The 24,497-nt window shown below is 47.6% G+C and overlaps 1 protein-coding gene across 5 annotated transcripts in view; it reads left to right on the top strand.

Annotated features, from left to right (window-relative positions):
- Syt6 (synaptotagmin 6) overlaps window positions 1-24,089 on the top strand; it is a 60,649-nt gene extending 36,560 nt beyond the window's left edge. For 3 of the 5 annotated variants that reach the window (XM_047521954.1, XM_047521975.1, XM_047521986.1), the window contains exons 4-7: window positions 9,129-9,249; window positions 14,749-14,920; window positions 16,083-16,233; window positions 21,332-24,089. In XM_047521954.1, the coding sequence (XP_047377910.1) occupies window positions 9,129-9,249; window positions 14,749-14,920; window positions 16,083-16,233; window positions 21,332-21,403 (516 nt within the window). In that variant the 3' untranslated portion in view covers window positions 21,404-24,089. The other 2 variants (XR_007104590.1, XM_047521966.1) reach the window with 2 other exon arrangements.
- Window positions 24,090-24,497: the final 408 nt, after the last annotated feature.

The raw sequence follows: 24,497 nt of genomic DNA on the forward strand, positions 1-24,497 counted from the left end.
GCAGCGTCACTGCCAAGCCTGTGCCTCTGGCCGAGAGGGGAACCCTGCTTGCTTGGCACCCCTCCCCCACCCATGCCTATGTGCAGAAACAGTTGCCCCAGGGGACCACCCCACTAAGATCAGAGCATCTCCCCTCCTACAGAGAGGGGCAAAGAGCAGATGGCGTCCTGCTGAGACACCCAGCTCCTCCCTGGGGGAACTGACAGCTGTCTGACGGCCCCCCTCCAGGTCCCCCCAGGACAACCTGAAGCAAGAAATGAAAATTCTTATCATTAAAGTCATTACTGTGCCATTTCCTCCTGGTCCTTACCACCCCCACCCATCATTAATGAAGAACAAGTGGCAGAGCAGATCTGAGGTGAGTTCCAAGGCATTGGCCTCTCATGGACAAATGCCTCAGGGTGCAGACACTCTGGCTTGACCAGCCATTGCCTCCATCTCTTCTAGAACTTTTCCAAACTCTGCTGTCCTCAAGCTCCTTTCCACACTCTGGTGTCCTCTCTCCCTCTCCACCCACTTTCTTAGAAGTCATTAGCCGCCCCCCAGTGTGGTTCTGACTCATGGATATTTGCCCAAAAGTAATGGTGCATGTGAAACACTAAACCTCTTTTCAAGGGCAGGTTCACAAAGGAGAGGCTGAGGAAGTCTCCCAAATAAAACCATCTGTGTCCCTGAAGATGCTCAGATACAGAAAATTGTGCCTCCCACTGATGTGCTTTAGTGTCTATGGGTCCCCCAGGATCCAGCCCAGCCTAGAGGATCTCACCCTTCTTCCCCGCACCTCTGCTCCCCACGAGGTGGGGACCCTTCTCCTCCATAGCATGTCCTGAGCTATCTGTGTCCACAACTGCAGGCCAAAGCTGGGTGTATCAAGTTTGTTTAAGACACTTCAATTCTTGGTTGATCATTTATTCATGATGCACCAAGTCCTTTGGAGCAGAAAAACACTTGAGAGAAAAAGCAGGCATGGACCTCAGAAGAAACAGCACCCTGCAGGAGCCCCAAGCCAGAGCATCCCAACAGACACATCCTGGCCACCCCCAGCATTCTGCTGGAGCCCTGGAAGCCCATGCCTGTGGAGGCCCTGTGCTCACAGCAGGGAGCCCCCTGGTGACACCCTGGGGAGAAGCACCCATCTCTGTGGCTCCCCTCTCCCAGCAGGGAGCAGAGCCAGCCATCGTGGTGCTGGGCGGGCTGGGCGGGCTGAGTGGGCTGAGTGTCAGTCTCTGCTTCCCTCTATAGCAGCCCCCTCAGCCAGCAAGTCGCCTGATCCTGCTAGTTTTCTCAGATATGTCCTGCCTTTGCATTTGAGTGTTTGTAACACTTGTCCCCAAAACTCTACAATCCAAGAGCATTGGGAGGAGCACAGCTCCAAATGAGACCAGTGAGTCAGGGGAGGTGACCCAGGATGAGGCAACAGGACAGCCAGCATCCAGCATAGTCAGAGGCAGGGAGAGGTGATTTCAGGCAGTGGGAAGAACAGGGAGAAGCGTGGAAAGATCTCAGAGAGTTTGGGGAGAGGGTGTCAGAGGCAGGATGGGGTAGAAGCTAAAAGTAGGGGCTCCCAGGCCTGGCTTCTCATCTCAGCTCTGCCCTTTAGGAGCTGTGCATCCTTGGGCCAGTGGTATCACCTCTTTGTCTCAAAAGTGTCTCTGTGTAAAAAGTGGAGATGCTAATAGTACCCCTCTCAGGAGGTTTTTGTGAAGATTGTATATACATGCCTTAATATGTATAAGCACTTAGAACAGAAGGCACATAGTAAGCACTCAATCAATGTGAATGGTTTCTGTGGAACCTGGGGTAGAATGGTGGAAGGCCAGGCCCGACTCATGAAGAAGCCTTTTGATTCAGTGGGTAAGTGATTTTTCAGGCCAAGTGCTAGAAGGTCCAAGGAAGTAGGCTGAGGGGTTGAAGTAGGAGCTCTGGGTGCCCTTTCCCTGAGCCCCTTTTCATCATTATATATATTTGGACTTTTGGGTAACAGTTCATTTGAAGACGAGGTTGTCCAACTCCAAAACAAGAGTGAAATGGGGAGCCACTGAAGAATTTTGAGCAGGAGAGCAGCCTCCTGATTCCAGCAAGGAGGCAGGATGGGAGTGGTCGGGAGAGAGATGGTGGAGGTCAGAGCTAAGCTAGGTCAGTGGGGAGGGAAAGGGGAGGGCCTTGGCCTCAGGGCCCAGGGACTGCTAGAAGGGAGAGTCTGCAGAGCCAGGTAGGTGACTGGATGTGGGGGTGGCAGGAGGCCAAGGACTCCAGGGCTCTTCCACTCTTCCCTTGGCCGTCCACTCTTTCCAGGCCTGCGGAGGTCTCTGAACTGCCAGGGCTCTGCTTTGCACAGGGAATGGAATCCAAAGACTTTTCAGACTTCCCTTGACCTCCTTCTGTTCCTCACTCATTCTTCACTGCAGCCAGGACCAAGCCACACCCCCTTCCGCACAGGTGCAGGGCCGTGGCACTCTTTGCTGGCCTCTCTACCAACCACGCCCCTTCTTTCCACTCTTGGTTGCTGTCTCCTCCTCATTTTTTGAAACCACTCTGTCTGAAGCGGCCTCTCGCCTGGTTTGTGACCCTCCATCATGTCACTTGTTCCCTTGGTTACTATCTTGTTTTCCTTATTTTTTTCTCTCTCTCCTAGAATACAAGGTCCTGAAGGGCAGGGACTTGGTCCACCTTATCGTGACCATCTCTCCAGACTCACAGTTAGTCAATGCATAGTGAATGAGTGACGCGCACTCTCATGGTCTCTGGCGTGGGGTCTGGATGGAAGGTGCCATGTGGGCTGAGTAGGAAACGAAGAGCAGGGAGTCTCCCATTACCTGCAAATGCCAAGTAAGGGCTCCAGGCAGGCAGGGTTGGGCCCTGACCCTGTTCCCAGCCTCATCTGAGCTATTTTCTGTCCCATTCCATCCCCCACAATGCTCTTCTATCCACATGGAGTCTGTCACGTTCCTTGAACCCTCCATGCCCCCTCCATGTCTTAATACACTGCTGACCCCTCTACTGGAAATGCCCTTGTTGTTCTTCTGTGCTAAAAAACTCCTTTCACTCACCTTTCTAGATACTATCAACTCTCAGTGCTCTGAGCGGCCACCCTGATTCCCTGGCAGAGTTTATTTTTCCTTCCTCTCCTCTTCCACATCTGGTCCACGCCTCTATTATCATCCCATCAAGCCAAACAGAACTTATTTATATGCTTTTCTCTCCCCTGCCTTACCCCATGACCACAAGTTCTTTACAACAGTAATAACAGCAGCTAATACATTCTCAGTACTTACTTGTGCCAAGCACTTTGCACAAATTACTTCATTTAATCTTTGCAGCAACCCTAAGAGGTAGGTCCTAGAATATTCCCATTTTGCAGGTTAGGAAACCAAGACAATGAAAGGTTCAGTAAGTCACCCTGCTCATAGGAGTCACAGCTGGAAATTGAACCAAGGCCTGATCCCAAATCCATATTTACCCATCACTTCCCGTGCATTGGGTGCTGAGTTAGACATGAGAAGTAAAATGACAAACAGAACAGGACCCCATCCCCACTCTCAAAAGGCTCTGATGAGGAACACAAGCACCCATCTTATAAGTCTCAAATTCATGTTCAAGGTATGGTTGCATCTTATGCAGAGGTGGCCATTGGGAGCTTCCTGGCCCTGAGTGTCTGGCCTCGGTGCTGAATCATCTCTGTACCCCCAGCACTGAGACCAGAGCCTACACAGAGGGGTTGCACATTGGATGTTTCTGTACCCATCAGAGCCAAATTGGCTTCCACCCATTTCTCTTCCGGGCTCCCCTGCCCCAGAGTAACTTAACAGCACTTCCTGCCCAGTGCTTCCAAGATCATTTTTAGGTCTCCCGTGACTTTCCTGAAAGTGGAGTGGATGCTCCTCTGCTGGAGTCGCTTAATGATTAAGAGACTAGAAGTGTTCTCTAAGAGATGGGGAAGCATTGTCCTTGCTTTGCTCAACCTGGATTCCCAAGGCCGACTTGGAGGCATTGATGCCACTCAGCGCCTATTTAGGAAGAAGCATGGCTAGCCCTGGAGAACAGCATCTGAGGACTGAAGGAACGAGAGCATTTGGATGTCAAAATGAAATTACTAGATTCCTTTTGGTGGGCCATGGATACCAGTTAAGCACCCTTGGGCCGTCTCGGTTGTTGATGGTTAATGATGGATTTTCCAGTTTGCATCCTTAGTCCTCATGGTTACCAGAAAAATCACCTAGTACAACCCCTTCATTTTATAGATTAAAGCTCAAAGATGTGAAATGACTTGATCAAGTTCTCATGGCTAATTAGTGGTGGAGAAACTAAAAGTCAGGGTCTCTTGACTTGTGGCTCACTGCTTTTCCTGGACAGCCTTTCCCCCTATGCCTAGGGCTATATGAGTGCATCAAGGAGAAAAATCTGTAACAGCTGTGCAGGTGGGCTGCCGTGGTGCCATCAAGAACAGTGCTGCAGCAAGGGGACCCTGCAGAATCTCCCTGCTCAGGCACCCTTGGCACTGCTAGGCAGCAGGCCACTATTATGGGCAGTGATGTCAGGCAGACAGGTTACCTTGAGGACAGATTTCTCCTGGCTTTTCCTCCCCTGGCAGCAGACCCACACACTCCAAGCACTAGCCAAGACTTCTAACCAGTTGCTACTGAGCTCAGATCCCCCCTCTCAGCCTGTAGGTGAGGAGTTAGGAAAGCCCAGCTGGTTTCTGCAGCTTTCTGGACTACAGTGACCTCTCCTGCACCCGGGAGCTCATTACCAGTCAGGGGTCCTAAGGCGGCCTCTCTGACAGCAGAATGAGATGAAAGCAATAAGGTGCTGGCTGTTCTGCAGCCCCTGGTCACCCCTAGTTTCATTAAAGCCCAAAGTCGCAAACATTTCTAATGAGAATTAAAGTCTGAAAAGGTATGTGGAATCTAGGGCTGAAACCCCCTGAGACAGGAGGGGCAGAAAGAGGGCCAGGTAAGGGCAGCCGTGGGGCTGAGCTGGGCTCAGCTTCCCAGAGAAGGAGTGTGGCCACCAGGAGATGCTGACTGTCTCTGTTTACTTAGCTCCCATCTCTCTATTTACTCAAAATTAACCTATTTATTTTCCTTTATCAAATAACCCAGTCCTCTGCTGCCTGCTTGTTCAAGGGAACAATACCCCTTCAATCTACTGAGCTGAGAGCAACCAACTTGCCCTCAGGCCTGATGAGGTTGGATCACCCACAACAGAAGCCCCCAGACCTGGGCTTCAGGTGCCCTGGTCCCATTCCCTCTCTGCCACCATGTCATAGTAGGATCCTGGGTCTGTCCCTTTGCTTGTGGGAGCCATAGATGGAGGGTGGAAGTCACTGTTGGGTGCAGAGTCTGGGTTGGGGGCTCCAGAGTGCACTGCAGACTCAGTACCCACATGTCCCCCAGGTGCCATGGTCCTATGAGGAAAGGCAGCCCTGAAAAAAGAGAGTGTCCTGTAGTCTAGAGCTCCTGGGGGGAGCCACCCTTGAGAGCAGTTCCTAGGGCCCGGGGAAACTCCATTTACCCTGAGGGAGCCCTTATATCTTCCCAAGTTCACAAACAAACCAACTCAGAGTCCCCAACAGAGATAGGCTGTGAAAGTACAACTTTGCCTCTGTAGGATGGCAGTGGTGGGGACATGGTGACAGCAGCCTATGTTTACTCCCTCTCAGAGGGGCTGTAGCAGCTTCCAGAATTCTTCCCAGGGCCCTAACTTGATCATAACACTGATATGGAGAACTATTCTTGCCAGGATTCTTTTGGCTAAAATGGAGTCATCCCTTCCTGCAGGCATTTATGTAGCTCCTCTTGTGTGCTGTTGGGTACCTCTGAAGCAAAAGTTGGAGTAAGGCAAGAACCTTGTCCCAAAAGGGCCTCTCAACACCATATGCTGGGGAAGGGCACAGATGCAGGGCAAAGGGGGACTTTGTGGCTCCTGTGAGCTCTTAAGGGGCAGAAAATACTGCAGGATGTGGAGAGAGATGCTCACAGCAGGACCCTGAGGCAGGGTCCCTGGGGGTACACAATCCTGGGTTCCATAGCAGGTATAGGATTGCCCAAGCAAAGAGGAGAGAGAGAGGCATTCTGGCAAAAGTGACCAAAGAGCCAGGTGCAGTGGTGTGCACCTGTAATCCCAGCAGCTCAGGAGGCTGAGTAAGGAGGATGGTGAGTTCAAACCTAGCCTCAGTAATGGCAAGGCGTTAAGCAACTCAGTGAGCCCCTGTCTCTAAATAAAATACAAAATAGGGCTGGGAATGTGGCTCAGTGGTCAAGTGCCCCTGAGTTCAATCCCCAATACCACACCCCCCAAAAAAGTGACCCAAGATACACCAGCCATGTGGAGCAGAGAGCTGGCATAGAGGAAGAAAGAAGGAATCAGGTGAGGAGGTAAAACAGAACCCAATTGTTGAGAGTCCCAATTGTAAGCTAAGAAGATGAGCCTTGATTCAGAAGCCAAATAAGGGGAGCCACTGAGGGCGTATGAACAGTGGCATTGACACATGGAAGTCTGGCACTGGAGTACTCACTAGTCATGCAACCTTGGGTGAGTTCCTTAACTTCACGAAACATTCATTTTCTCCCATGTGCAATGGGGATAATAAGGGCACCTGCCTCCTAGGGCTAAGACTCACAGAGGGAATTTAGCAAAGGACTTGGTAGACTGCCTGGTATGTGCTCAGTGGGCAGTCCATTGCTGGCTTAGAGAGTCTGAAGGGTTTCTGTAACTTTGGTCAGGTTCAAACCCTGGAGAGTTTAAAAGGGAAATAAAGGAAGTTGGGCTTCTCCTTGTACCTTGGTTCCTCTGTCAGAGAGGGACCATTCAGTCAGATGTACCACTGAACATCCCTGCCACAGGAGATCTAACCATGCTCCCACAACACCAGGGCATTCTTCTCTGTTTCCCTCTATTAACAAAGGGACTAGGAGATGCACCTGGATCCTAGTACCTTTCTTGAACTGGCTACACCTGACTAGACTATGCAAGTTAAGGGCAGCAGACTTTATACTCTCCACAAAGCACCATGCCTCTGGCACTCAGCAAATAGGAATGAACCATCCAACAAACAAAAGAGTGCAGCATGGTCAGGGGACAGGGGAGTCGGGGTTACCTTAAGATGTGCCCTAGTGAGCTGTCAGGGCCTCTGCTCATGGTGGAGTGTGAGGAGCGCTCTCCCAAGAGAAGGTGCTCAGCTAGCCAGGCAAGGCTTTTCAACCTGAGTAAATGCAGGGGGTAATGGCAACAATCCCTGCCTCACAGAACTGCTGTGAACCTCAGGGTGGAAAAGCATTCATGGACAAGCTCCATAGGTGTTGGTCTTGGATCACTGACTCTGTGGAGGCCAGGGGGTCATGTGTGCTGGAGCAGGTGGTTGGCCCTATGGGGTATCCTGCTCTGGCTCCAGTCTGACCCTCCTCCTGGGGAACTTGGGGTAGTCACCTTCTGTCACTATGCCTGGAATTTGATTGGGGGTGAGGATAGGTGGACAAAAAGACAAGTGTGGGGTTAGGGAAGGGTGGGTGCTAGCGCCACCTAGAGGAGATCTTTGGGATCACATGCACTGGAAAGGGTTGGGTAGGGGAGTCTTGGCTAATTGTCCAGGCTGGTGGGAACTCCCAACTGTCTCCAGCAGAGGCTGGTTCTTTGTGAGGGGAATGGACAAAACCCCTCAATTTCTCTCCTTCTCAGAAGTCACCTCCTCAAGGAGACTTTCCCTGGCTAAAAATTCAGGAACTGTAGCCTCACCTGTAGTCATTTCATATTCCCCCTCTGCCTTACATTTTTCTCCTTGATACTTTAGATTATCTAACTTATTTATTTACTTTTTAAAATTGTCCTTGGTCCTAATAAAATTAGATCCTAATAAAATCAAGCTACATGAAGGGAGAGATTTTTGTCTTTTTTGTTCTCTCCTATATTCCCAGCATCCAGATGAACACCCAGCATATAGCAGGTGCTTAATAAATATTGTTGAATGAATGTTACAATGAACACAGAGGGCCCCATCTGAAATCAGAGCTTCCCAAACCCTGAGCTCCTTCTTTCAAACCTAGCTCTGGGAGCCCTATGGAAGCAAACATCTCTGTATATTGTCAACTTCACCCCAATTCAATAAGTGGGGAACAGGAAAAGAAAGCAGACTGTCAGAGTGCTATGTAATACAACAGATGGACATGCTTGCCATCTTTCTAGGAAGATGTTAAAACTTCTAGGGAGGGAAGTTCTGTTTTCTCAGAAACTCCAGGGATCCCCAGCCATGATGATTCTGGAGGCAGAAGAAACAGCAGTATTGCTTGCTGGGTTTATTTTTGAAGGATGATCACATTTAAGGAAAAAGGACAAAGCAGATCTAAGACCTGGTGTCAAGCCGGGGATGCAAGTGTATATCTTCTAGGTTGGCAGCAAGTCCCAAACAGGGTATCAGTTCCTTAATGTCCACACCAAGATTTGAAGTTAGAGTACTGGGTGGGTTTCAGGAGAGCTGGGGAAGATGCCAAAAGAAAAGGGATTGACAAAAAAATGACTGAACTGAGGAACAGAGGCAGAAAAGAATTGCAGATCTGCTAGGAGAGGGGCCACCTGATGGCTAGAGCTTGTATCCCATCCAGGACACTGCCACAACCACTAACCTGGATCCTGGATGGGCATGAAGTCAAGGGGATCTGAGATGGGGAAGGGCGAACTGGAGAACTGGAATGGACCATCCCTGCTGTCAAGGGGTGTCCACAAGGCAAGTCAAACCAAAACAGAATGGCAAGGACTAGGACCAGAATCTGATCAAGAGCCAGAGAGAAGCTGGGCCTAATGGTACATGCCTCTCACCCCAGCTAATCAGGAGACTGAGGCAGGAGAAAAGCAAGTTTGAGGCCAGCCTTAGCAACCTAGGAAGACCCTGTCTCAAAATTTCAAAAGAAGTGAGAAAGAATATTGAAGGGGGCAATTTCTACTGAAAGAGCAATATTGTTATTACTTTTTGTACCCAGTTACTCCTAGCATGGAGACCAATCCCTTGGGTCTTAAGCACATGGCACTATGACTCCAAGAGTTTTCTCCGCCCCAGAGTGCCCCATAACACCTGCACAGGGAGGAAGCCCATGGCCTGTGTGCCCCTCACCTGCTTCTTGTTTGCTTCTTTGCAGGAAAGTGTGGACTTGGGAGAGATCATGTTCTCCCTCTGCTACCTGCCCACAGCAGGCAGGCTAACCCTCACGGTGATCAAATGTCGCAACCTCAAGGCAATGGACATCACAGGCTATTCAGGTACCTCTCTTAACCATGTGGCCTAGCATGCAACCTCCCCAAATCCAGGCATTAGGATTTGGTTGAGTGCTCAGGAAGGAAGGGCCAGAACTGCTGGTATTCTTAGAATAGGAGCACCAACTCAGGAGGCAAAATACCTGCATTCAAAGTCCATTTCTGTCACTTCTTTTCTATGTAAACGCTATGATTTCTTTGTTAGTCAGTCTTCCCCCACTGTAACAAAATACCTGAGATAATCAACCTAAAGGAGGGAAGGGAGATCTAGGGGTATAGTCTAGTGGTAGAGCATTTGCCTAACATGTGCAAGGTCTTAGGTTCAATCCTCGGCATTGAAAAAAAAAAAAAAATAGAAGAAAGATTTATTTTGGTTCACAGTTTCAGAGGTTTCAGTCTATGTCCTCTGGGCCCTGTTGCTTTGGTCTGTGGCAGCATACTACATCATAGTGATAGCACATGGCAGAGGCCTATTCACCTCATGGTGACCAGGAAGCAAAGAGAGAGGAAGAAGAGGGGCCAGGATCTAATATCTTCTTCAAGGGCACATCCCCAATGACCTAACTTCCCTCCACCAAGTCCCACCTCCTAAAGGTCTCCACTACATCCTATTAGTGTTGTGGGCCGAGGACCAAGGCTTCAACAAATTGGCCTTTGTGGGGCATTCAAGATCCAAATTATAGCAGTTTCCTAATCTGAAAAGTGGTTGTATTTGGCATAAAGGAGTTAATCCATGTCAGTGTTTAGACTTGTGTCTGACACATCCTAAGCACTTCATAGAGTTGAGCTATTACTGTCATTTTTTTCTCTTAGAGGAAGGAGAATCAGAAGGAAATATATAGGAGACAAAAAACTAAAGACAATCTTTGCAGTTTATATGAGGCCCCAGGACTTGAAGCAGGGTTACATCGAGTTTGTGTAAATGTTTGCAGGTCCATGCAGGCCTAGGGCAGCAGCCCTGTATACTGAGTCAAAGGAGCAAATCTGCTGAAAAGTCAAGTGCATTTCAATTTGAGCTTTTCCTGCAGGGCTCCCAGCCTCAGCCTCGGCACCAAGAGAGCTAAGCTACAGCAGAATAGAAATACGGTGCAATTCCAGCAGCGCAGGAGAAACTTGTTTGGAACAGCTGCAGAGACCTGCAGGCTGGACATGGTTTGATCCTCCATGATTCGACAAGTGTAGAATTGGTCCTACAAGTGGTTGTAGAAGGTATTTGAGTTTGGAGATAACAAAGGAGCAGCTTGAGGCCTAGGAGCCTCCTTCCCCATCAGTTCAAATTACCCCCAGGAGTAAGGGAGATAAGGCCTCCCAAAAACAGTTCAATGGCTTGTAGAACATTCTGGACCTTTAGGACAACAAATGGGGGAAAGGCTCAATTTGTTTCCCTAGACCCTCCCGCAAGGGGCCCTTCTGATGATTCCCATTACCAGTATAAAACCACTAAGGAGACAACTCTGAACTTGGCTGGGAATATACTGAAAAGTTTTCCTTTGTATTCATTAATCACTTATTCCCTGAAAGACTCCTTAGTATAATCACGGTTGCCATACAGAGGAGAAGATCCCGCTGAAAATTCCTGGGGCAAAGTGCAACCTCGTGAATGTGGAAGAAGATAAGGTATTAGGCCTTAGAAACTGAGGTTTCAGGAAAGAGAGGTCAGGAAGTATGAATTCAGTATAAGCTGCATTTATTTACTGCACCTCCCCTTCCATCTCTCACACTGGCAATTGAACCCAGTGACTTTCTACCACTGAGCTGCATCCCCAGCCCTTTTTATTTTTTATTTTGAGACAGGGTCTCTCTAAGTTGCTGAGGCTGGTAGTTGGGGAGGCTGGCCTTGCCTCAACCTCCCTGTATCTGGGATTAGGGGCATGTGCCGCTGTACCCAGTTTATTTACTGCACCTTGGAATCTCTGGGAGCCTCTGCTCCAGTCTTCGACTATTTCACCTTGCCAAAAGCCCCCCAAGGAAGCCCCATCCTCCAACTTCCTCCATCCACTGAAGCTGCCCACACACATCAGGACATAGTGAAGAGCTTAAGGAACCTCTGCTGACATGCAAAAAGCTCTCAGGCAGCAGTAAGTCAGCTTGCCTCAAAATATAGCCAAAGTAGATTTCATTTTAATACCAAAATAAGTGTGTGCTGGGGACAGAAATTCACTAAGGATTCTCCGGGCTACTGAGGGAAATAGGATTTTGCTGTCCTGGTCCCCACACTATCTTCTCTGGTATAATTAAAGTGATGTGGGTTGAGGGGGTGGCTCATGGTGAAGCCCTAGGTAATCACAAAGACTGTTCCAGATCAGAGAGTTTGGGACGGGAGGTATTTTTATGCCAAGTTCTAACCCTCCTGTTAAAATTACCCCTCTTCTCTACTGGGTTTTGGAATCTGGTATTAAATCTCAGCTGAATTCTGAATGTGTAGGGGTCCTCTTTGCATCGGAGATGTCTGTATATTTTGCTCACTGATGTTAGCAAGTTTGTAGAGCAATGTGTGGAACATAATAAGCATTCATTAAATTTGGATTAGTGAATGAACAAACAAATGCGTTTGTGTATAGCATGAGGACCCTGACCCAAGGGTGACACAGTGCATGTGTGGCTGCCAGGGGCCTCTCAGACTAGATATCCTGTTTTCAAGGATGACTTTGAGGTTGCCTTCAGCCCAGACTGGTTTGATGGTGGACTGATCTGGGGAGTGAATGGAGTTTATTAATTGCCTGTTACAGATATACATGGCATTGACCTCTCAAACCAACGATCTTCCTGTTTTTCTTGATTTAAAAATCCCTGAATCAATTCTCTAAACCCTTCTGCTAGAATGATGGCAATTAAAATTGTACAAAATAATAAGGACCAGTATGCTACAAAGCAGTGGGGAAGACAGTAAACCCTCTCATCTGTGCCACATCTGGTCTGTGCTGCTTAGAATCTAGGGATCAAAAATGTGAGCTTTGAAATCAGACCTGGCTTTAATTTTGAGGCAAGTTCCTTAATCTCTCTAAGCCTCACTTTTCCTATTGATGAAATGGAGATTTGATAACAAATATTTCATAGGGTCAATGTGAAGTTTAAATGACCTTATATGTATACATCTCTTAGCACAGTGCCCGGTACATTCCAGATGCTGAATTCTGATGGCTCCTGTGACAATGAGATTGAAATACACTGCTGGTCTTTGTGCCCCCTCAATCAGCAGCACAGAGGATTAGAGAGCAACAGGCCTCCCATGTCATCAGGGGCTAGCATTCCACTAGACACCATAAACTTTTGCCCCCAAGAACCCTGGGGAAGACTCATCTCTGTTTAGCTTTTGTGAATGCTGGTGAGAGTGTTGGTTCCTGCAAGAGAAATATGTCCACTGAATTTTATAAACTGGATATGCCTTGTAGGGATGAGCAGAGTTGGGAGGGGTGCTGAGGCATTGGCCCAGAGGCTCATGGGACAAGTGGTTCTGCCTAGAGCTTTCTAAGTCTCATGACTTGAACATTTGCTCTGAAGTGGAGTGCATGAATACAGGTATAGTAGAGGAAAGGGCAGCGCGTGGGCAAACTCATGCCTGAAGACACTTTCTAAAGCCATGCGCTTCCTTAAGAAGTTGAGTGTAAAAGACAGGTCTTGGGGCCAGCTCTTCTCACCTGTCTGCGTGGACCAGGGGCACATCCATAGAGAATGGAGCTGGTGAACCAGAATGCTGTCTCATACGGGTTCATTCCTCTCCTTCCTGTTTATTGAAAATCCCTCTGAGAGGGGCCCTTGCAAATGTGTGCTCAGAGACAGCAGGTTGATTAAATTCCTCATGGTCTCCCCAGTTTCTCCATAAACTTAAGTGTCCCCATGGTTAAGGCACAGCTGCCACTGTCACATTGGTTAGTCAGCAGCTTATTTACATGTCTACAGAAAAACCGTTAAGGCTCGGAGTTTCTGGCAGGGTGCTGCAGTTTCTGTAGTTTCCACCACAGGTATGCACCTCAACTGTCCCAGAATGAAGCCAGGGAGCATGAGGGTCAAGTGGGGCTTGGCTGCCCAGGAGAGAGAGCCGTACATCTCTGCATCACAGAGCCAGGGAGCAGCTGCCTTGACCAGCATCTCTTGACAGATTCACATGAGCCCTGGCTTCTGGGCAAGAAGGTGTCTTGGCACATCAGCATCTCAAAAGCTATTATTACCTGTGAGTCACCCTCCTGTTTCTTGAGCCATGCAGCATAAATACTAATTATGATGGTGACCAAGACACCTGTGCTATGAGATACAATTGGTGTCACTTCATTTGGATGAGTAGAAAATTTCAGGGTAGAATGATGACCATGAAATACCTATTCAGAAAACTAAGGAAGAGACAAGATCAGGAGGCACATCGAAGTTGAATAAAAAGACATCTCTTTGTAGGATGGAGAGCATCCAAGATCCCACTGAGAAATGAAATGTCAACCAGCTGCCCTGAGTCTCAGGACACCACCTCACTCCCTCCCCTGGCCACAGCTCCCTCCCCCTCCACTTTTCAGAAGTTGGCAGGAAATGGCTTCCAGGGAAGCAGAGAGTGTCAGGGACCAAGAAGTTCTTATTCTGAGAACATTCTGATCTTTACAATAAGCAGCAGCGCCCCTCCCTTCCCGCCGGCGCAAACTTCACCTTCCCGGCGGCGCGAACCTCACCTCCCGGCCGGCGCGAATTTGCACCCTATCAGGAACCCAGCAGAAGAACACAGCCAACCAGCCTGCACCTTGTCACACCCCTCCTTCCCTCAGTATAAATACCCCTGTGTGAACAATAAAAATTTGCAGCTTGATCAGAATTCCTGTCTTGCTGCCTCTCCCTGCGTCTCTTGTCCCTTCATTCCTTCTCTCTCAGGTTTGCGGTCCCGTGTTGATGTCCCGCGGGTCGGGACAAGAGAGAAGGGCCACTTTCTCCTTCTTGATGCCAAATGGCAATGAGATTACTGGGACACTGGGACTCAAAATCATGTTGTCAGGTGGGGAGGACGTGAACAGCATTGTGATTGTTGCTGTTCATTTCACTCTGACATGTGACTCTTTCTTGGACATCTTTGAGTTCTATTTTTACCCTCTTTATCCTTTGGTTAACAATGTTGGGGAGGAAAAACAGAAAAGGACTCCATAAAGGTGAAAGAAACAGTGCCTTTGTTAGCTTCAATGCCCTTTTGAGCCAGCCAGCCATTGTGGGACTGAGATTAAAGGCTGGGAACTGCACATCCCTGGGCAAGTGTCCTGTCTGAATTGGGATTAGCTTCCCTATTAGTGAAAGTCCATTAGGCAGTCTTCCAAGAATACCAGGATAGCTAAAGATTCTGTTTATTAAGTACAGAGTCTCCTCGGAGACAGGTGTGCTACATAAATACAAGGTGGTTTAATTATTTTAACAACCCACTGATACCATCTGATGAGCAGCAGTAGGTCTAGGGCTTCAGTCCCTCTGCTGCAAATGATGTTTGAGGACATCTGTTGAATGCGTTCCCTTCCCTTTGCACTGTTCCCATTGGCACAGATCCCTACGTCAAAGTGTCCCTGCTTTGTGATGGGCGGAGGCTGAAGAAGAAGAAAACAACCATAAAGAAGAACACTCTCAATCCTGTCTACAATGAGGCCATCATCTTTGACATTCCCCCAGAAAACATGGATCAAGTCAGTCTGCTCATCTCAGTGATGGATTACGATCGGTAGGTCTGAGTCCCAGAGGGACATGATTCCCTGCCCCTTCCCTCCACTCCAATGCAACATAGGGCTCCTTGACCTCGGACCTGTGGTTCAGGTCTCAGATGCCCATTGGCTTCAACTCTGGCTCCACCTAAGAAGAGCACAGGAGTTTGAGGAAGAGCATGGACTCCCCCTGGGCCAAAGCTCCACTTCCTTTCCCAGCTGGCCTATTTCCATGGTGGAGCAACTTTATCAGTCAGCTTCCCCTGAATTCACTATCCTTATTGGTCCATCTGGCACTGAGCCCTTTCTACCATGTGTCCTTTAAAATACCTTTCTATCCTCTCCATTTCTGTGACTGCTACCACCCTCACTCTAGGATGGCTGTTCGACCTCTTCACTCCCTTCCCCAATCCTGAAAACAGACAAAAAACATGGCTTCCTGGATACTTTCTTCCCGGTTCCGCCTTTCTCAAGACCCATCACTGGCTCCTATTGTCCAGACTCTTCCCCTGGACTCTGAAGATTGTCCATAATCTTGACCCAGCATATCCATTCCTTGGATATATTTCTTCTCTCTTATTTCTCCTGCTTTTCCCATCAAGACTGGCTCAAAAACATTTTCCAACTACTCCAGTCCCCATGACCCCTTCTGTCCAGATGTCACTTTGGCTGGAGACAGAAACCATGCAATAAACCCTCCATCCTGGATTTTTAGCTCAAGTTCTCAGGCATAGTAGGTGCTTGATGAACATACTTGAGTGATGATTCATGTTCTTCCTGAGTGAATAAATCACACCCTAGCCACTGGGGACGTGGTGAAATGATCCTCTAAGCAGGTTGATTTATTTCCAAGACATCTCCAGAGAGATTATAGTGTGCTGGTTAAGTCAAAATAAGGGAAGAGACAAACTCTCCCTGTTCCCAGAGTCAGGCCACCTACGACTATGTCCTGAGATTCCAAACAAGTTTATAACCTTTTGTTCATCTCTCTGTGTCCAACCCTCACCTAAGGAGGCCAGGCAAAGCCTCACAGATGCTGACACCCTGAGGCCCTGCCAAGCATCCATTTTCAGGGCTCATGTTTCAAGATTAGACTCATTGGGCAGAGTCCCACCCCTCCAGGACCTCCCTTTCCGAGACCATGTCTTATAGCCGATGTTGGGACCTATGCTTCTCCCTCAGAGTGGGTCACAATGAGATCATAGGAGTCTGTCGTGTGGGGATCAATGCTGAAGGCCTGGGCAGGGACCACTGGAACGAGATGCTGGCATACCCACGGAAGCCCATCGCACACTGGCACTCCTTGGTGGAAGTAAAGAAATCCTTCAAAGAGGTGGGTGAGGTCACCCGGCCCCCAGCATGTTTGTTGCATGGCAGTGTGGGCTGGAGAATGACAGTTGGCTGCTGTGCATCCCTCAGCCTTTGGTGGGACGGGGGTCTGGGGGGCCACATGCTTCTCACCCAATGTGTAACAGACAGACAGGGAAAGAAGATCGAGGATGCCTGGCAAACAGCCCCAATGTCGGGCATTTGAAAGCAACGGTGAGTTCTTAATGGAAAATAAAAACTTTGAAGAAGACTTCCCAGCAGGCCACTGTGCCAGGCTTAAAAAGCCTTCACAAAGCTGGTGGGCCAAGTTAGTCCTTTAGGAGAGAGCCCCGAGGGGGTGAGATCAGAACTTGGCAAGAAATCCTGCCTCTGTGGGAACAGCGAGTTCCCTGAGGCTCAAGCCAGGCAGTCACTTGGCAGTTTTCACAGCCTGGTTGAAGATGTGACCGTAGAGCAGATTTCCTCCTTTTGTGAAGGTTGGTTCTCACCATCACTGGGGGTGGGAGTCTGGCCTCAAGGTGTCACACTTTCTGGCTAAAACTGAATTCTAACCGAACCCTGGATTGGGAGTCCTGGGACGGGGGCTTCCATCTTGACCCCTCCTGACTTGCTGTACAATCTGTAGCCTGCCATTCTGTCTCAGCTACAAAGAAAATGCCCATTTGAGTAATATTTACAAACCCCACCAATTTAAGATCCTGTGATCTATCACGTTGGTGACCTGTTTTTTCTCAAATGGCTTGGGAGGTGGGGGTGACCAGGCAAGTCTTAAAACTCATTTTCAATATCTCATACTCCAGTGCATCCAAGAAAGCTGGGCGTTTATTCCCTCATCTTAACAGGCTTCAACCCTAGTGAGTCCAGAAAGCTGTACAAAATTGGAAAATCTAATACAAAAATAAAGCTTTATCCCTTCCATCATATGATCCCTCAATTTAAAAGTGAAGTCACCTTAAAAACAGGGATATCCCCTCCCACTACTCTGATATAGAAGAGGTAGGGATGGCAAACCTGGGGGACCTGCCGACTCCCTTTCCTTCTCAGGGTGGACAAGTCGTTTCCACCTGCTTTTTAGCAGTATGAAGTGTGCCAGGAGAGACTGAGACTGAGGGGACTGGGCACATGGAAACCATGGGAGATGGTGGCTTCCTCGGAGCCAGGCCCATCAGCTTACCTTTCCAGGTAGGCCTGTGCTTTGTGAAGCTCCTGACCTATGGCCTTCGAGGCAGCATCAAGGACTCAGGCACAGACCAAAGTTCCTGTCAGTTGAGGCCTTGTGTTTCTGTCTCAGGGTTGCCTTGATTTTCCACAGCTGGAGATTTAATGAAGCCAGTCTCTTTGCTCTGCAGCTAACCCAGGGTAGCCCTCTCCTCTCTTCCAGGAGGGCTTCCCTGCAGTGTGGGCGAGGTACCCACTACCAGCACAGGTGGCACTACTGGGCAGAACCCTAGGCAACCTGAAGACAACCTAGGCCCTCACTAAAGGCAGTGTGGATTCAACCCAGGAAGTGGCCGTGACAACCCCCACCCCCTATTGTGAAAATATTTAAGATTAGAATAAGTGTACTAAGCTGTTCAGAGTGGCTTAGGGGCAGGGCATGGAATGCAGCTAAGAAGCTTCTGGTGGGCTGTGGAGACTCAGGCAACCCACTTCCCCACTTCAGTCTTTTGTTTCCCAGTTGATAAATGAGGGGGTAGGCCCTCCATCTTTACTTTTCAGGGAAACTTTGACTGTAAGCAACAACTGGGCCCAGGAGCCCACCTGTTGCACTGTGACTGACTTTCTAGCCTCTACCCTGTGATAACCATAACCCATGGCGATTATCAGACCAGGTCTACCCTTGACAAACTGGTCAGAGCAGCAGCTGGAGCAGGGATACAGGGTACCACAGAGGTGCCACGACTTGGCTCCAGAATGACAACTAATACAACCTAATTAAGTCAAATAATTGATTCCAAGTCCTGTTTCTTTGAGAACTCTGACTCACTAGTCCAGACTACAAAAGAAAGAAAGATAAAGTAGAATCAAGCCCTTGAAAATGAATATTTGATGAGACAGTAAAAGGAAAGTAACAGTATATGGAAAACAAAAAGAATAAATTGATCCAGATCCTTCGGGTTTACTTTTTTCTTGACCTCACATGCTGCACGCCTGAGGCTGCCCCTCCCCCAGTGCTATCCTACCATTTTCTGCTCAGCTGATCATTTCTCTGTATGAAGAAGCTAAAAATGACACTCATCTCGACAACTTAGGTTATCAACAGTATATATTTGTATAGAATTTTCACTGACACTTTTAGCACCCACAGTTTTAAGTATCTTTATAAAAACGCATCTAAACCCCCCCAGGCTGACATTAAGTAAACACTCGATACTCACGTGATACTTTGAGCTTCAACATGCATCTTCTCAGTCACCCGAGAGCTCCCAGCTGCCTTCTTTTTGGTTCTGTTCTGGCCATTGAGCAAGAGCCTTGTTCCTGAAACTTAGATCTCCTATTTGTATCATCCATAAAGAAATCTTCTCCAGCTCCCAGGAAGATAAATGGCATCATATCTGTAAGCACTCTGTATTTATCTTGTACCTTTCTTAGCAAAGTCTCAAGTGTTGTGATCATTTCTGTTTTCATTAATGAGAACAGAGAGCACCACACTTTCTCACTGGTTTGGTGTTTAAAATAAGGTTGAGGGAAACAAATGTACTAAAAAAGTATTTTTCCCAGCTGGGATCTCTCGTGAATAAAAATTCAGTAAGCCATAGTGAGTACCCTTCCCCAGCTGCAGCGCCAGCCCCTCCCCTCCTGGCACCCCTGCCAGTGGTTTTTGTGCTGTCACCATCCACGGGGGCTGGTTGACCAGTGACTTTCTCCAAAGTGTTTTATTAGGAAGACCAACTTCAGATCATCTGCCAGAGATTTTAGATCTCTGTTGGAACTTGATCCTTTTCAGAACAAAAGACCCTCTGCTGGAACAATGAGTTTCCTGCCTGCAGGGGACAGGTTCTCTGCTATTTCAGAGCCATCTTGATAAGCCTGGTGGAATCATTCACCTTTCCATTGTCCATGAACCCCATCTCCTCCCTTTGTTTATCTTCACAGGAAAAATCAGGAACAGGCAGGGGAGCCAGTGCTCCTTCTTCATTCGTTCTGTATAAACAATTATGCTCTGTGTGACTATTTGGGCTGTTATATAAGGTAAAAAGGTACGCTGTGTAGCCACTTCATGTTTTCTCCTCCGACCTGGCCTATACATCAGATTGTTTAAGTAGCATGCTCATTCAGGGGAGAAGCCAGTAATTACAATGTACCTTTCACTGACATTAAAGGTTGTAACAGAAAAAAAAAAAAAAAAAAAAAAAAAAAAATCCAACTCCTAAAACGAAGATCTGCTAATTGAAAGCATTAATAGTAATCGTCTTATGTCACTTTCTGGTAAAGAAACACTTGAGTCAGAAGTCACAGTGGGCTCAACAACCAGGCATTTATTTATCTAAAATATTTCACCAGGGAAACCCTCGATTGTGATTTCATTCACGTGGATGCTGCAAAGCAGAGAGACTACCACCTGGAGTTAGGAGTAAGTACCTGGTGTGGACCCAAGGAGGTTAGGTTTCTTATTACATTTTGTGTCTCCTCCTTCCCCTAGTATGGCCACGTGCTAAGACAGAGACAGGATGAAGTGGAAAGAGCACTGAATTGGGAGTGAGGAGACCTGGCTTCAGGTCCTGGCTCTGCCCTAACTACCTCTTGACTTCTCTGTGTCTTTGTTCTCTTATTTGCAAGAACAAAATGGTTAGACTGGAAGGTCTCGCAAGCCTGTCTCCTGACGTACTGAGATTGCTCAGGTCTAGGTCATGTGATGTTGGCCATCGATGCCTGATTGTCCAGTGCTTGATTAGTTGTAAGGTACTTCAGGTTGGCCTGCAAAGGGAGCAGAGAGGAACCCACGATGAACAGAGCCCAGAGAAGAACAATGGAGGCTGTCCTTAGGACTGGGCTCTTGGAGGTAGTTCCTCAGGTCTGGTCTCCCCTCAGCTTTATGGGTTTCCCACTTAGTCTTCCTTACATGGTTCAGCTCTGTCTAGAAATAGCCATGTTGAGTAGGGAACTATATCCTCCTCATAGAGGAGACCCCTTAAAGCTTATGATAAGCAGAGGGACTGCCCTTGTGGTTCAGAAGACCATCTCGACCACTTACTTAACATCCCTCACTAGAGCCTGGTCTCACAGGCACTAGGAGAGTATTCAATCTCCTCAGCCCCCAGAAAGGTGAGTGAGCAGTGGACACTGATTCACTCTGAGGTTACACTGCCCCCAGACCGGTCAAGAATATTCACAGGGTCCCAACCATACCCAGGAGACATTGCTGTGGCTATGACTGGCTTTTCCATCTAAAGAAGGGTTGAATGGCTCAAGGCCCAGGTCCACCCTCCATCAGTGGAGCCCCCCGTCACTCCATTACACCTCATTGCATCACCCACTTCCACAGAGGGTTAGAGCCAGGCTGAGAGGAGTCCATCTGGGAGACAGGGAGATGGGAGGAGCAAAGTTTGGAGGACCTACAGGGGAAAGGCCCCCTCTTCTCACACCTCCTACAGCCATGTGTGAATGCCTACAGGACACATTAAGGTGCCCAAGACCGAGGCAATATCAGGTTTTTTTCTTTTTCTTTTTCTTTTGCTGTACTAACAGCTCCCAGACAAATTGCTAATAATTCATGATCGTGGGTTCTTGGCAGTAAGGCCATACTCTGCAGACTGCCTCTTTTGCTGCTAACATAATCTGATTTTCAGTGTGAAAAATGGCTAAAGCACTCAGAAATGGTCCATTCATAGAACCTTAGTAAAACACACACACACATTCTACATTGTAAAGAGAGCTGAAGTTACTTCTGCATAGCCTTTTCTCTTTTTTTTAATCAAGTATTCCAAACTAGAAGCTCTGAGCTGTTTTCCTCATGTTTTTGCATGGCTGACAGCAAAATTCAAGAAAGCTTACTGAGACGCTGGGGAAGGTTAATTCAGTGCATGGGCCAGTTAAGTTTTGGAAGTTAAAACATGAATTCCCTGGGCAATCGATAACTGGCTCTTTTCCCCTCTCCACAGTGGCAGGGCCGCGCTGCCAGCTTCGACAGCGAGAGCTCGTGCCCGTCTCCAAAACCACCTCCGACACCATGAGCTGCGAGGCCGCGCCACACAAACGGGACTCAGCAATGTTGTTTTCGCACGTGTTCAGCCGTCTAAATGCAGTGTTGTGCAGTCGCGGTGCGGCAGTGGCCGTCTGCCACTCCAGAGTCTTAACTGCTCCTGTGTAGGTCAAGGCCGAGACACTTGTCCTGTGGTCAGATCTGTCTTAGTCTTTTCTGTCTCCCAGGTGATGTTCTTGTGGTTTTTCACTTTGTATGGGTCTGCTGTCAAGAAAAGAAGAAAACAAAAAAACAAGCAGTAAGGAAAAAATAAAACAAACAAACAAAATGGTTGGAGAGCCCAGAAGCCGGTTCTGTAAAATGCAATGTAAAATAGAATTGGTCTTTGCAGGAGAGGTGGATTGAATTTTTAAGATTTTGTGTCTCCACCAACCTCTGCCACCCTGCAGGAGGCAGTGGCGTGGAGCTATGGCTACGTTTTCAGTGCCCTGCAGGAACAGTGCAAATCAATTCAAGAGTAAGTATTACTCTTTGAAGTTCTTCGCTGGTGTGACATAAACCAAGATGCGAACTCCTGACCCCATGTTGAAATCACAGAACCTCCGCGGTGTTTGTGAACTTCTGCTGGTGTGCAGGGGCTTCTCGCTTGCCTTTCTCATTGGCTTTCCTTCTGAACTGAAAATGTCTTGATTCCTCATGGGAACTTAGTCACTTTCTTTAGGAATGATTCTGCTCAAACTAACCAGGCCATATGTTTTCTGATGCATCACGGTTAATGATCACATTTGTTTGAAAACAGGATCTTTGTTCTCAAAAATAGCCTTGGTTGTAAAGAAAGACAGGCACATATGTTCTAGAATGATTTCTGCATTATACATAGCTTTGTAGTTTCATGAAGTGTCAAGCAACTGTTTTAGATGCCTAAAGAGATCAAAAGAAAACCTAGATAGAATATTCTTTTCTGGATGGGAAGTTTCGAAATCCAAGTCACAGCTCGAATCCCTCTTTCTGGGAAGAGTAGCTTCTTGGTTGAAATTCAGTCAACCTAATCCTACTTCAGCCCCAAGGACTCTGGGACAGTACTCATCTTGAATTTAGTTCCATAAATCACTAGGAATTCAGTGTTTGTTTTGTGATAGTGAGGGGTTTTGTTTTTGTTTTTCCCTTTAGATCTCTACCTTAGGCTGAATTCAGTATAGTGGAAAAAAAGTTTGAACTATTTTGTAATTGTAATAACACATTCCTATTGTGTTGATAGTGGCCTTTACACCAACCCCTATAACTAGGCTGATTTGCTCAATCTCTGTTTGGTCCTGGGAAGCACATGGAGGAGGGTTTCCACTTCATGTTTTGACTACCTACACAATGCCAACTTCCAGAGCTGCAAGTATAACCCACAAGAAGCAAGTCAGTGAACAAACCCCATCTTTCAACAATGGAAGGTTAAGAACTCACACACCTTGTATCTTATTCTTACATATGTCACATGCCACAAGAGGAACACCTTAAAAGTAACCATCATTTTAAGCCACGTTATGTTTCTCTGCCAATATAACTTTAGGTAGTATCTGCTAGCCCTAAAAGTGACCAGATTGGCTAACAGGATATCATGGTGAAAGAAGTTTACAACCTAGAAAAGTAAATGTAGATGAATCTAAACTCCACTCTGTATTGAGCCTCAGGCCAAGGACTAATGTGCAAAGATAACTTTTCTCCCCCAAATTCTTGTGATTGATTGGTCTTCCTAGTCAGGTAGTCCTGCAGTTGGAGTGAGAAAAAACTCAAGATCGTGACAAGACTCCAAGCAGGTGACAAACTTCTTATGTTTCTTGCCTCTAGTCTGACCCCATCTCAATCATTGAGCAGATGCAGGAAGTCTTGCTCTATGAAGGAGACAATTGAGTTTCCTGGGTCATAAGGAGCCCAGAAATTAGTGTGAGAGGGTCCTCTCAGAAGTGAGCTCAAAATGCATGTCCAGCTGTCATCTATAAAACCTTAGGCAGGGGATGATGGCCCATTCAAACCTTCTGCTCAACGGGAATTGTGGGATCATATTGTTCATCTGAGAGATTTATATCAAGCAGCTTTCTCATACAAGTGAACATTCCAATAGTTTCAGATCATTTCCTGGAAAGATTATGACCAGCCCCACAACACCCCAACCAACTGCTACCACTATGGCTCCAGCAGTCTAGGTAAATTCCTACAGGCATCAGAACCCACCCTAGGAAGGCTTTAGCTTCTGGACACCCCACCCACCCCCGCCCACACACACACCCCAGTGCCATTAGGAGAAGCCAGTCTTCGACCTGAAGCACGAATGAGACCTAAACAGCAGCCAGCTCATCATCTAGCCCACCATCCCTCCCTTGCAGATGACAGTAAATTGAAATCCAAGTTTCAGAATTCGCTGACATTCAAAGTTGATTCATTTGTCCTCTGCTTTCTCTGGCATGGGAATCCTCTTGGGTGGTAGTTGTGGGCTTTGTTGAAGTTGTGATAACCAGGGCCATTTGCACACAGATGTTTATTTAAAAAACACAGAGTACCCTTCTCCTTTATTCTGCAGTGTTTCTGGGCTGTCCCTTCCCCCTCTGCGCTTACCCGGGATGTTAATTAATTGTATCATCATTTAAAAAATTATGTTGTTAATTACTGCTTTGTGTCTTCCCACCCCTGTCACAGCCTGGAGTTTTTATTCAATTAAATCTCTGTCTCTTGCCCATTTCTCTTGTCATTTTGTGTTCCTGAGGTTCGGCAGGAAGCACACACACAGGATACCAACAAGCTTTTATTTTTAATGTTCATTTCACATAGATAGCCACTTACTTCCCTTCAATCAAGGGACACAGAAGGGCTTGTTGATTTTTCACTGTGCCTGAGGAGTAGCTTCGCACCGCACCAGACTGGAACCCACCTGTGTTTTGTCAGGCTTGCGGCTCACAGAGCATTTGGGACACTGGGCTCTGCTGTTCCCTCAGCTGTTCAGCTCTGCAAGCACCCCTCCAGATGCCGAAGCCTCCCTCTCCAGGGAAGTGGGTCACATTGGTATCTGGAAAGTACAATGCTTTCCCCCACCAAGAGAGGAAGCCTGCTAACTCATAAAACACAACTTGGAAAAGCTG

The sequence above is a fragment of the Sciurus carolinensis genome, chromosome 1 (assembly GCF_902686445.1).
Source record: "Sciurus carolinensis chromosome 1, mSciCar1.2, whole genome shotgun sequence".
Classification (NCBI taxonomy): domain Eukaryota; kingdom Metazoa; phylum Chordata; class Mammalia; order Rodentia; family Sciuridae; genus Sciurus; species Sciurus carolinensis.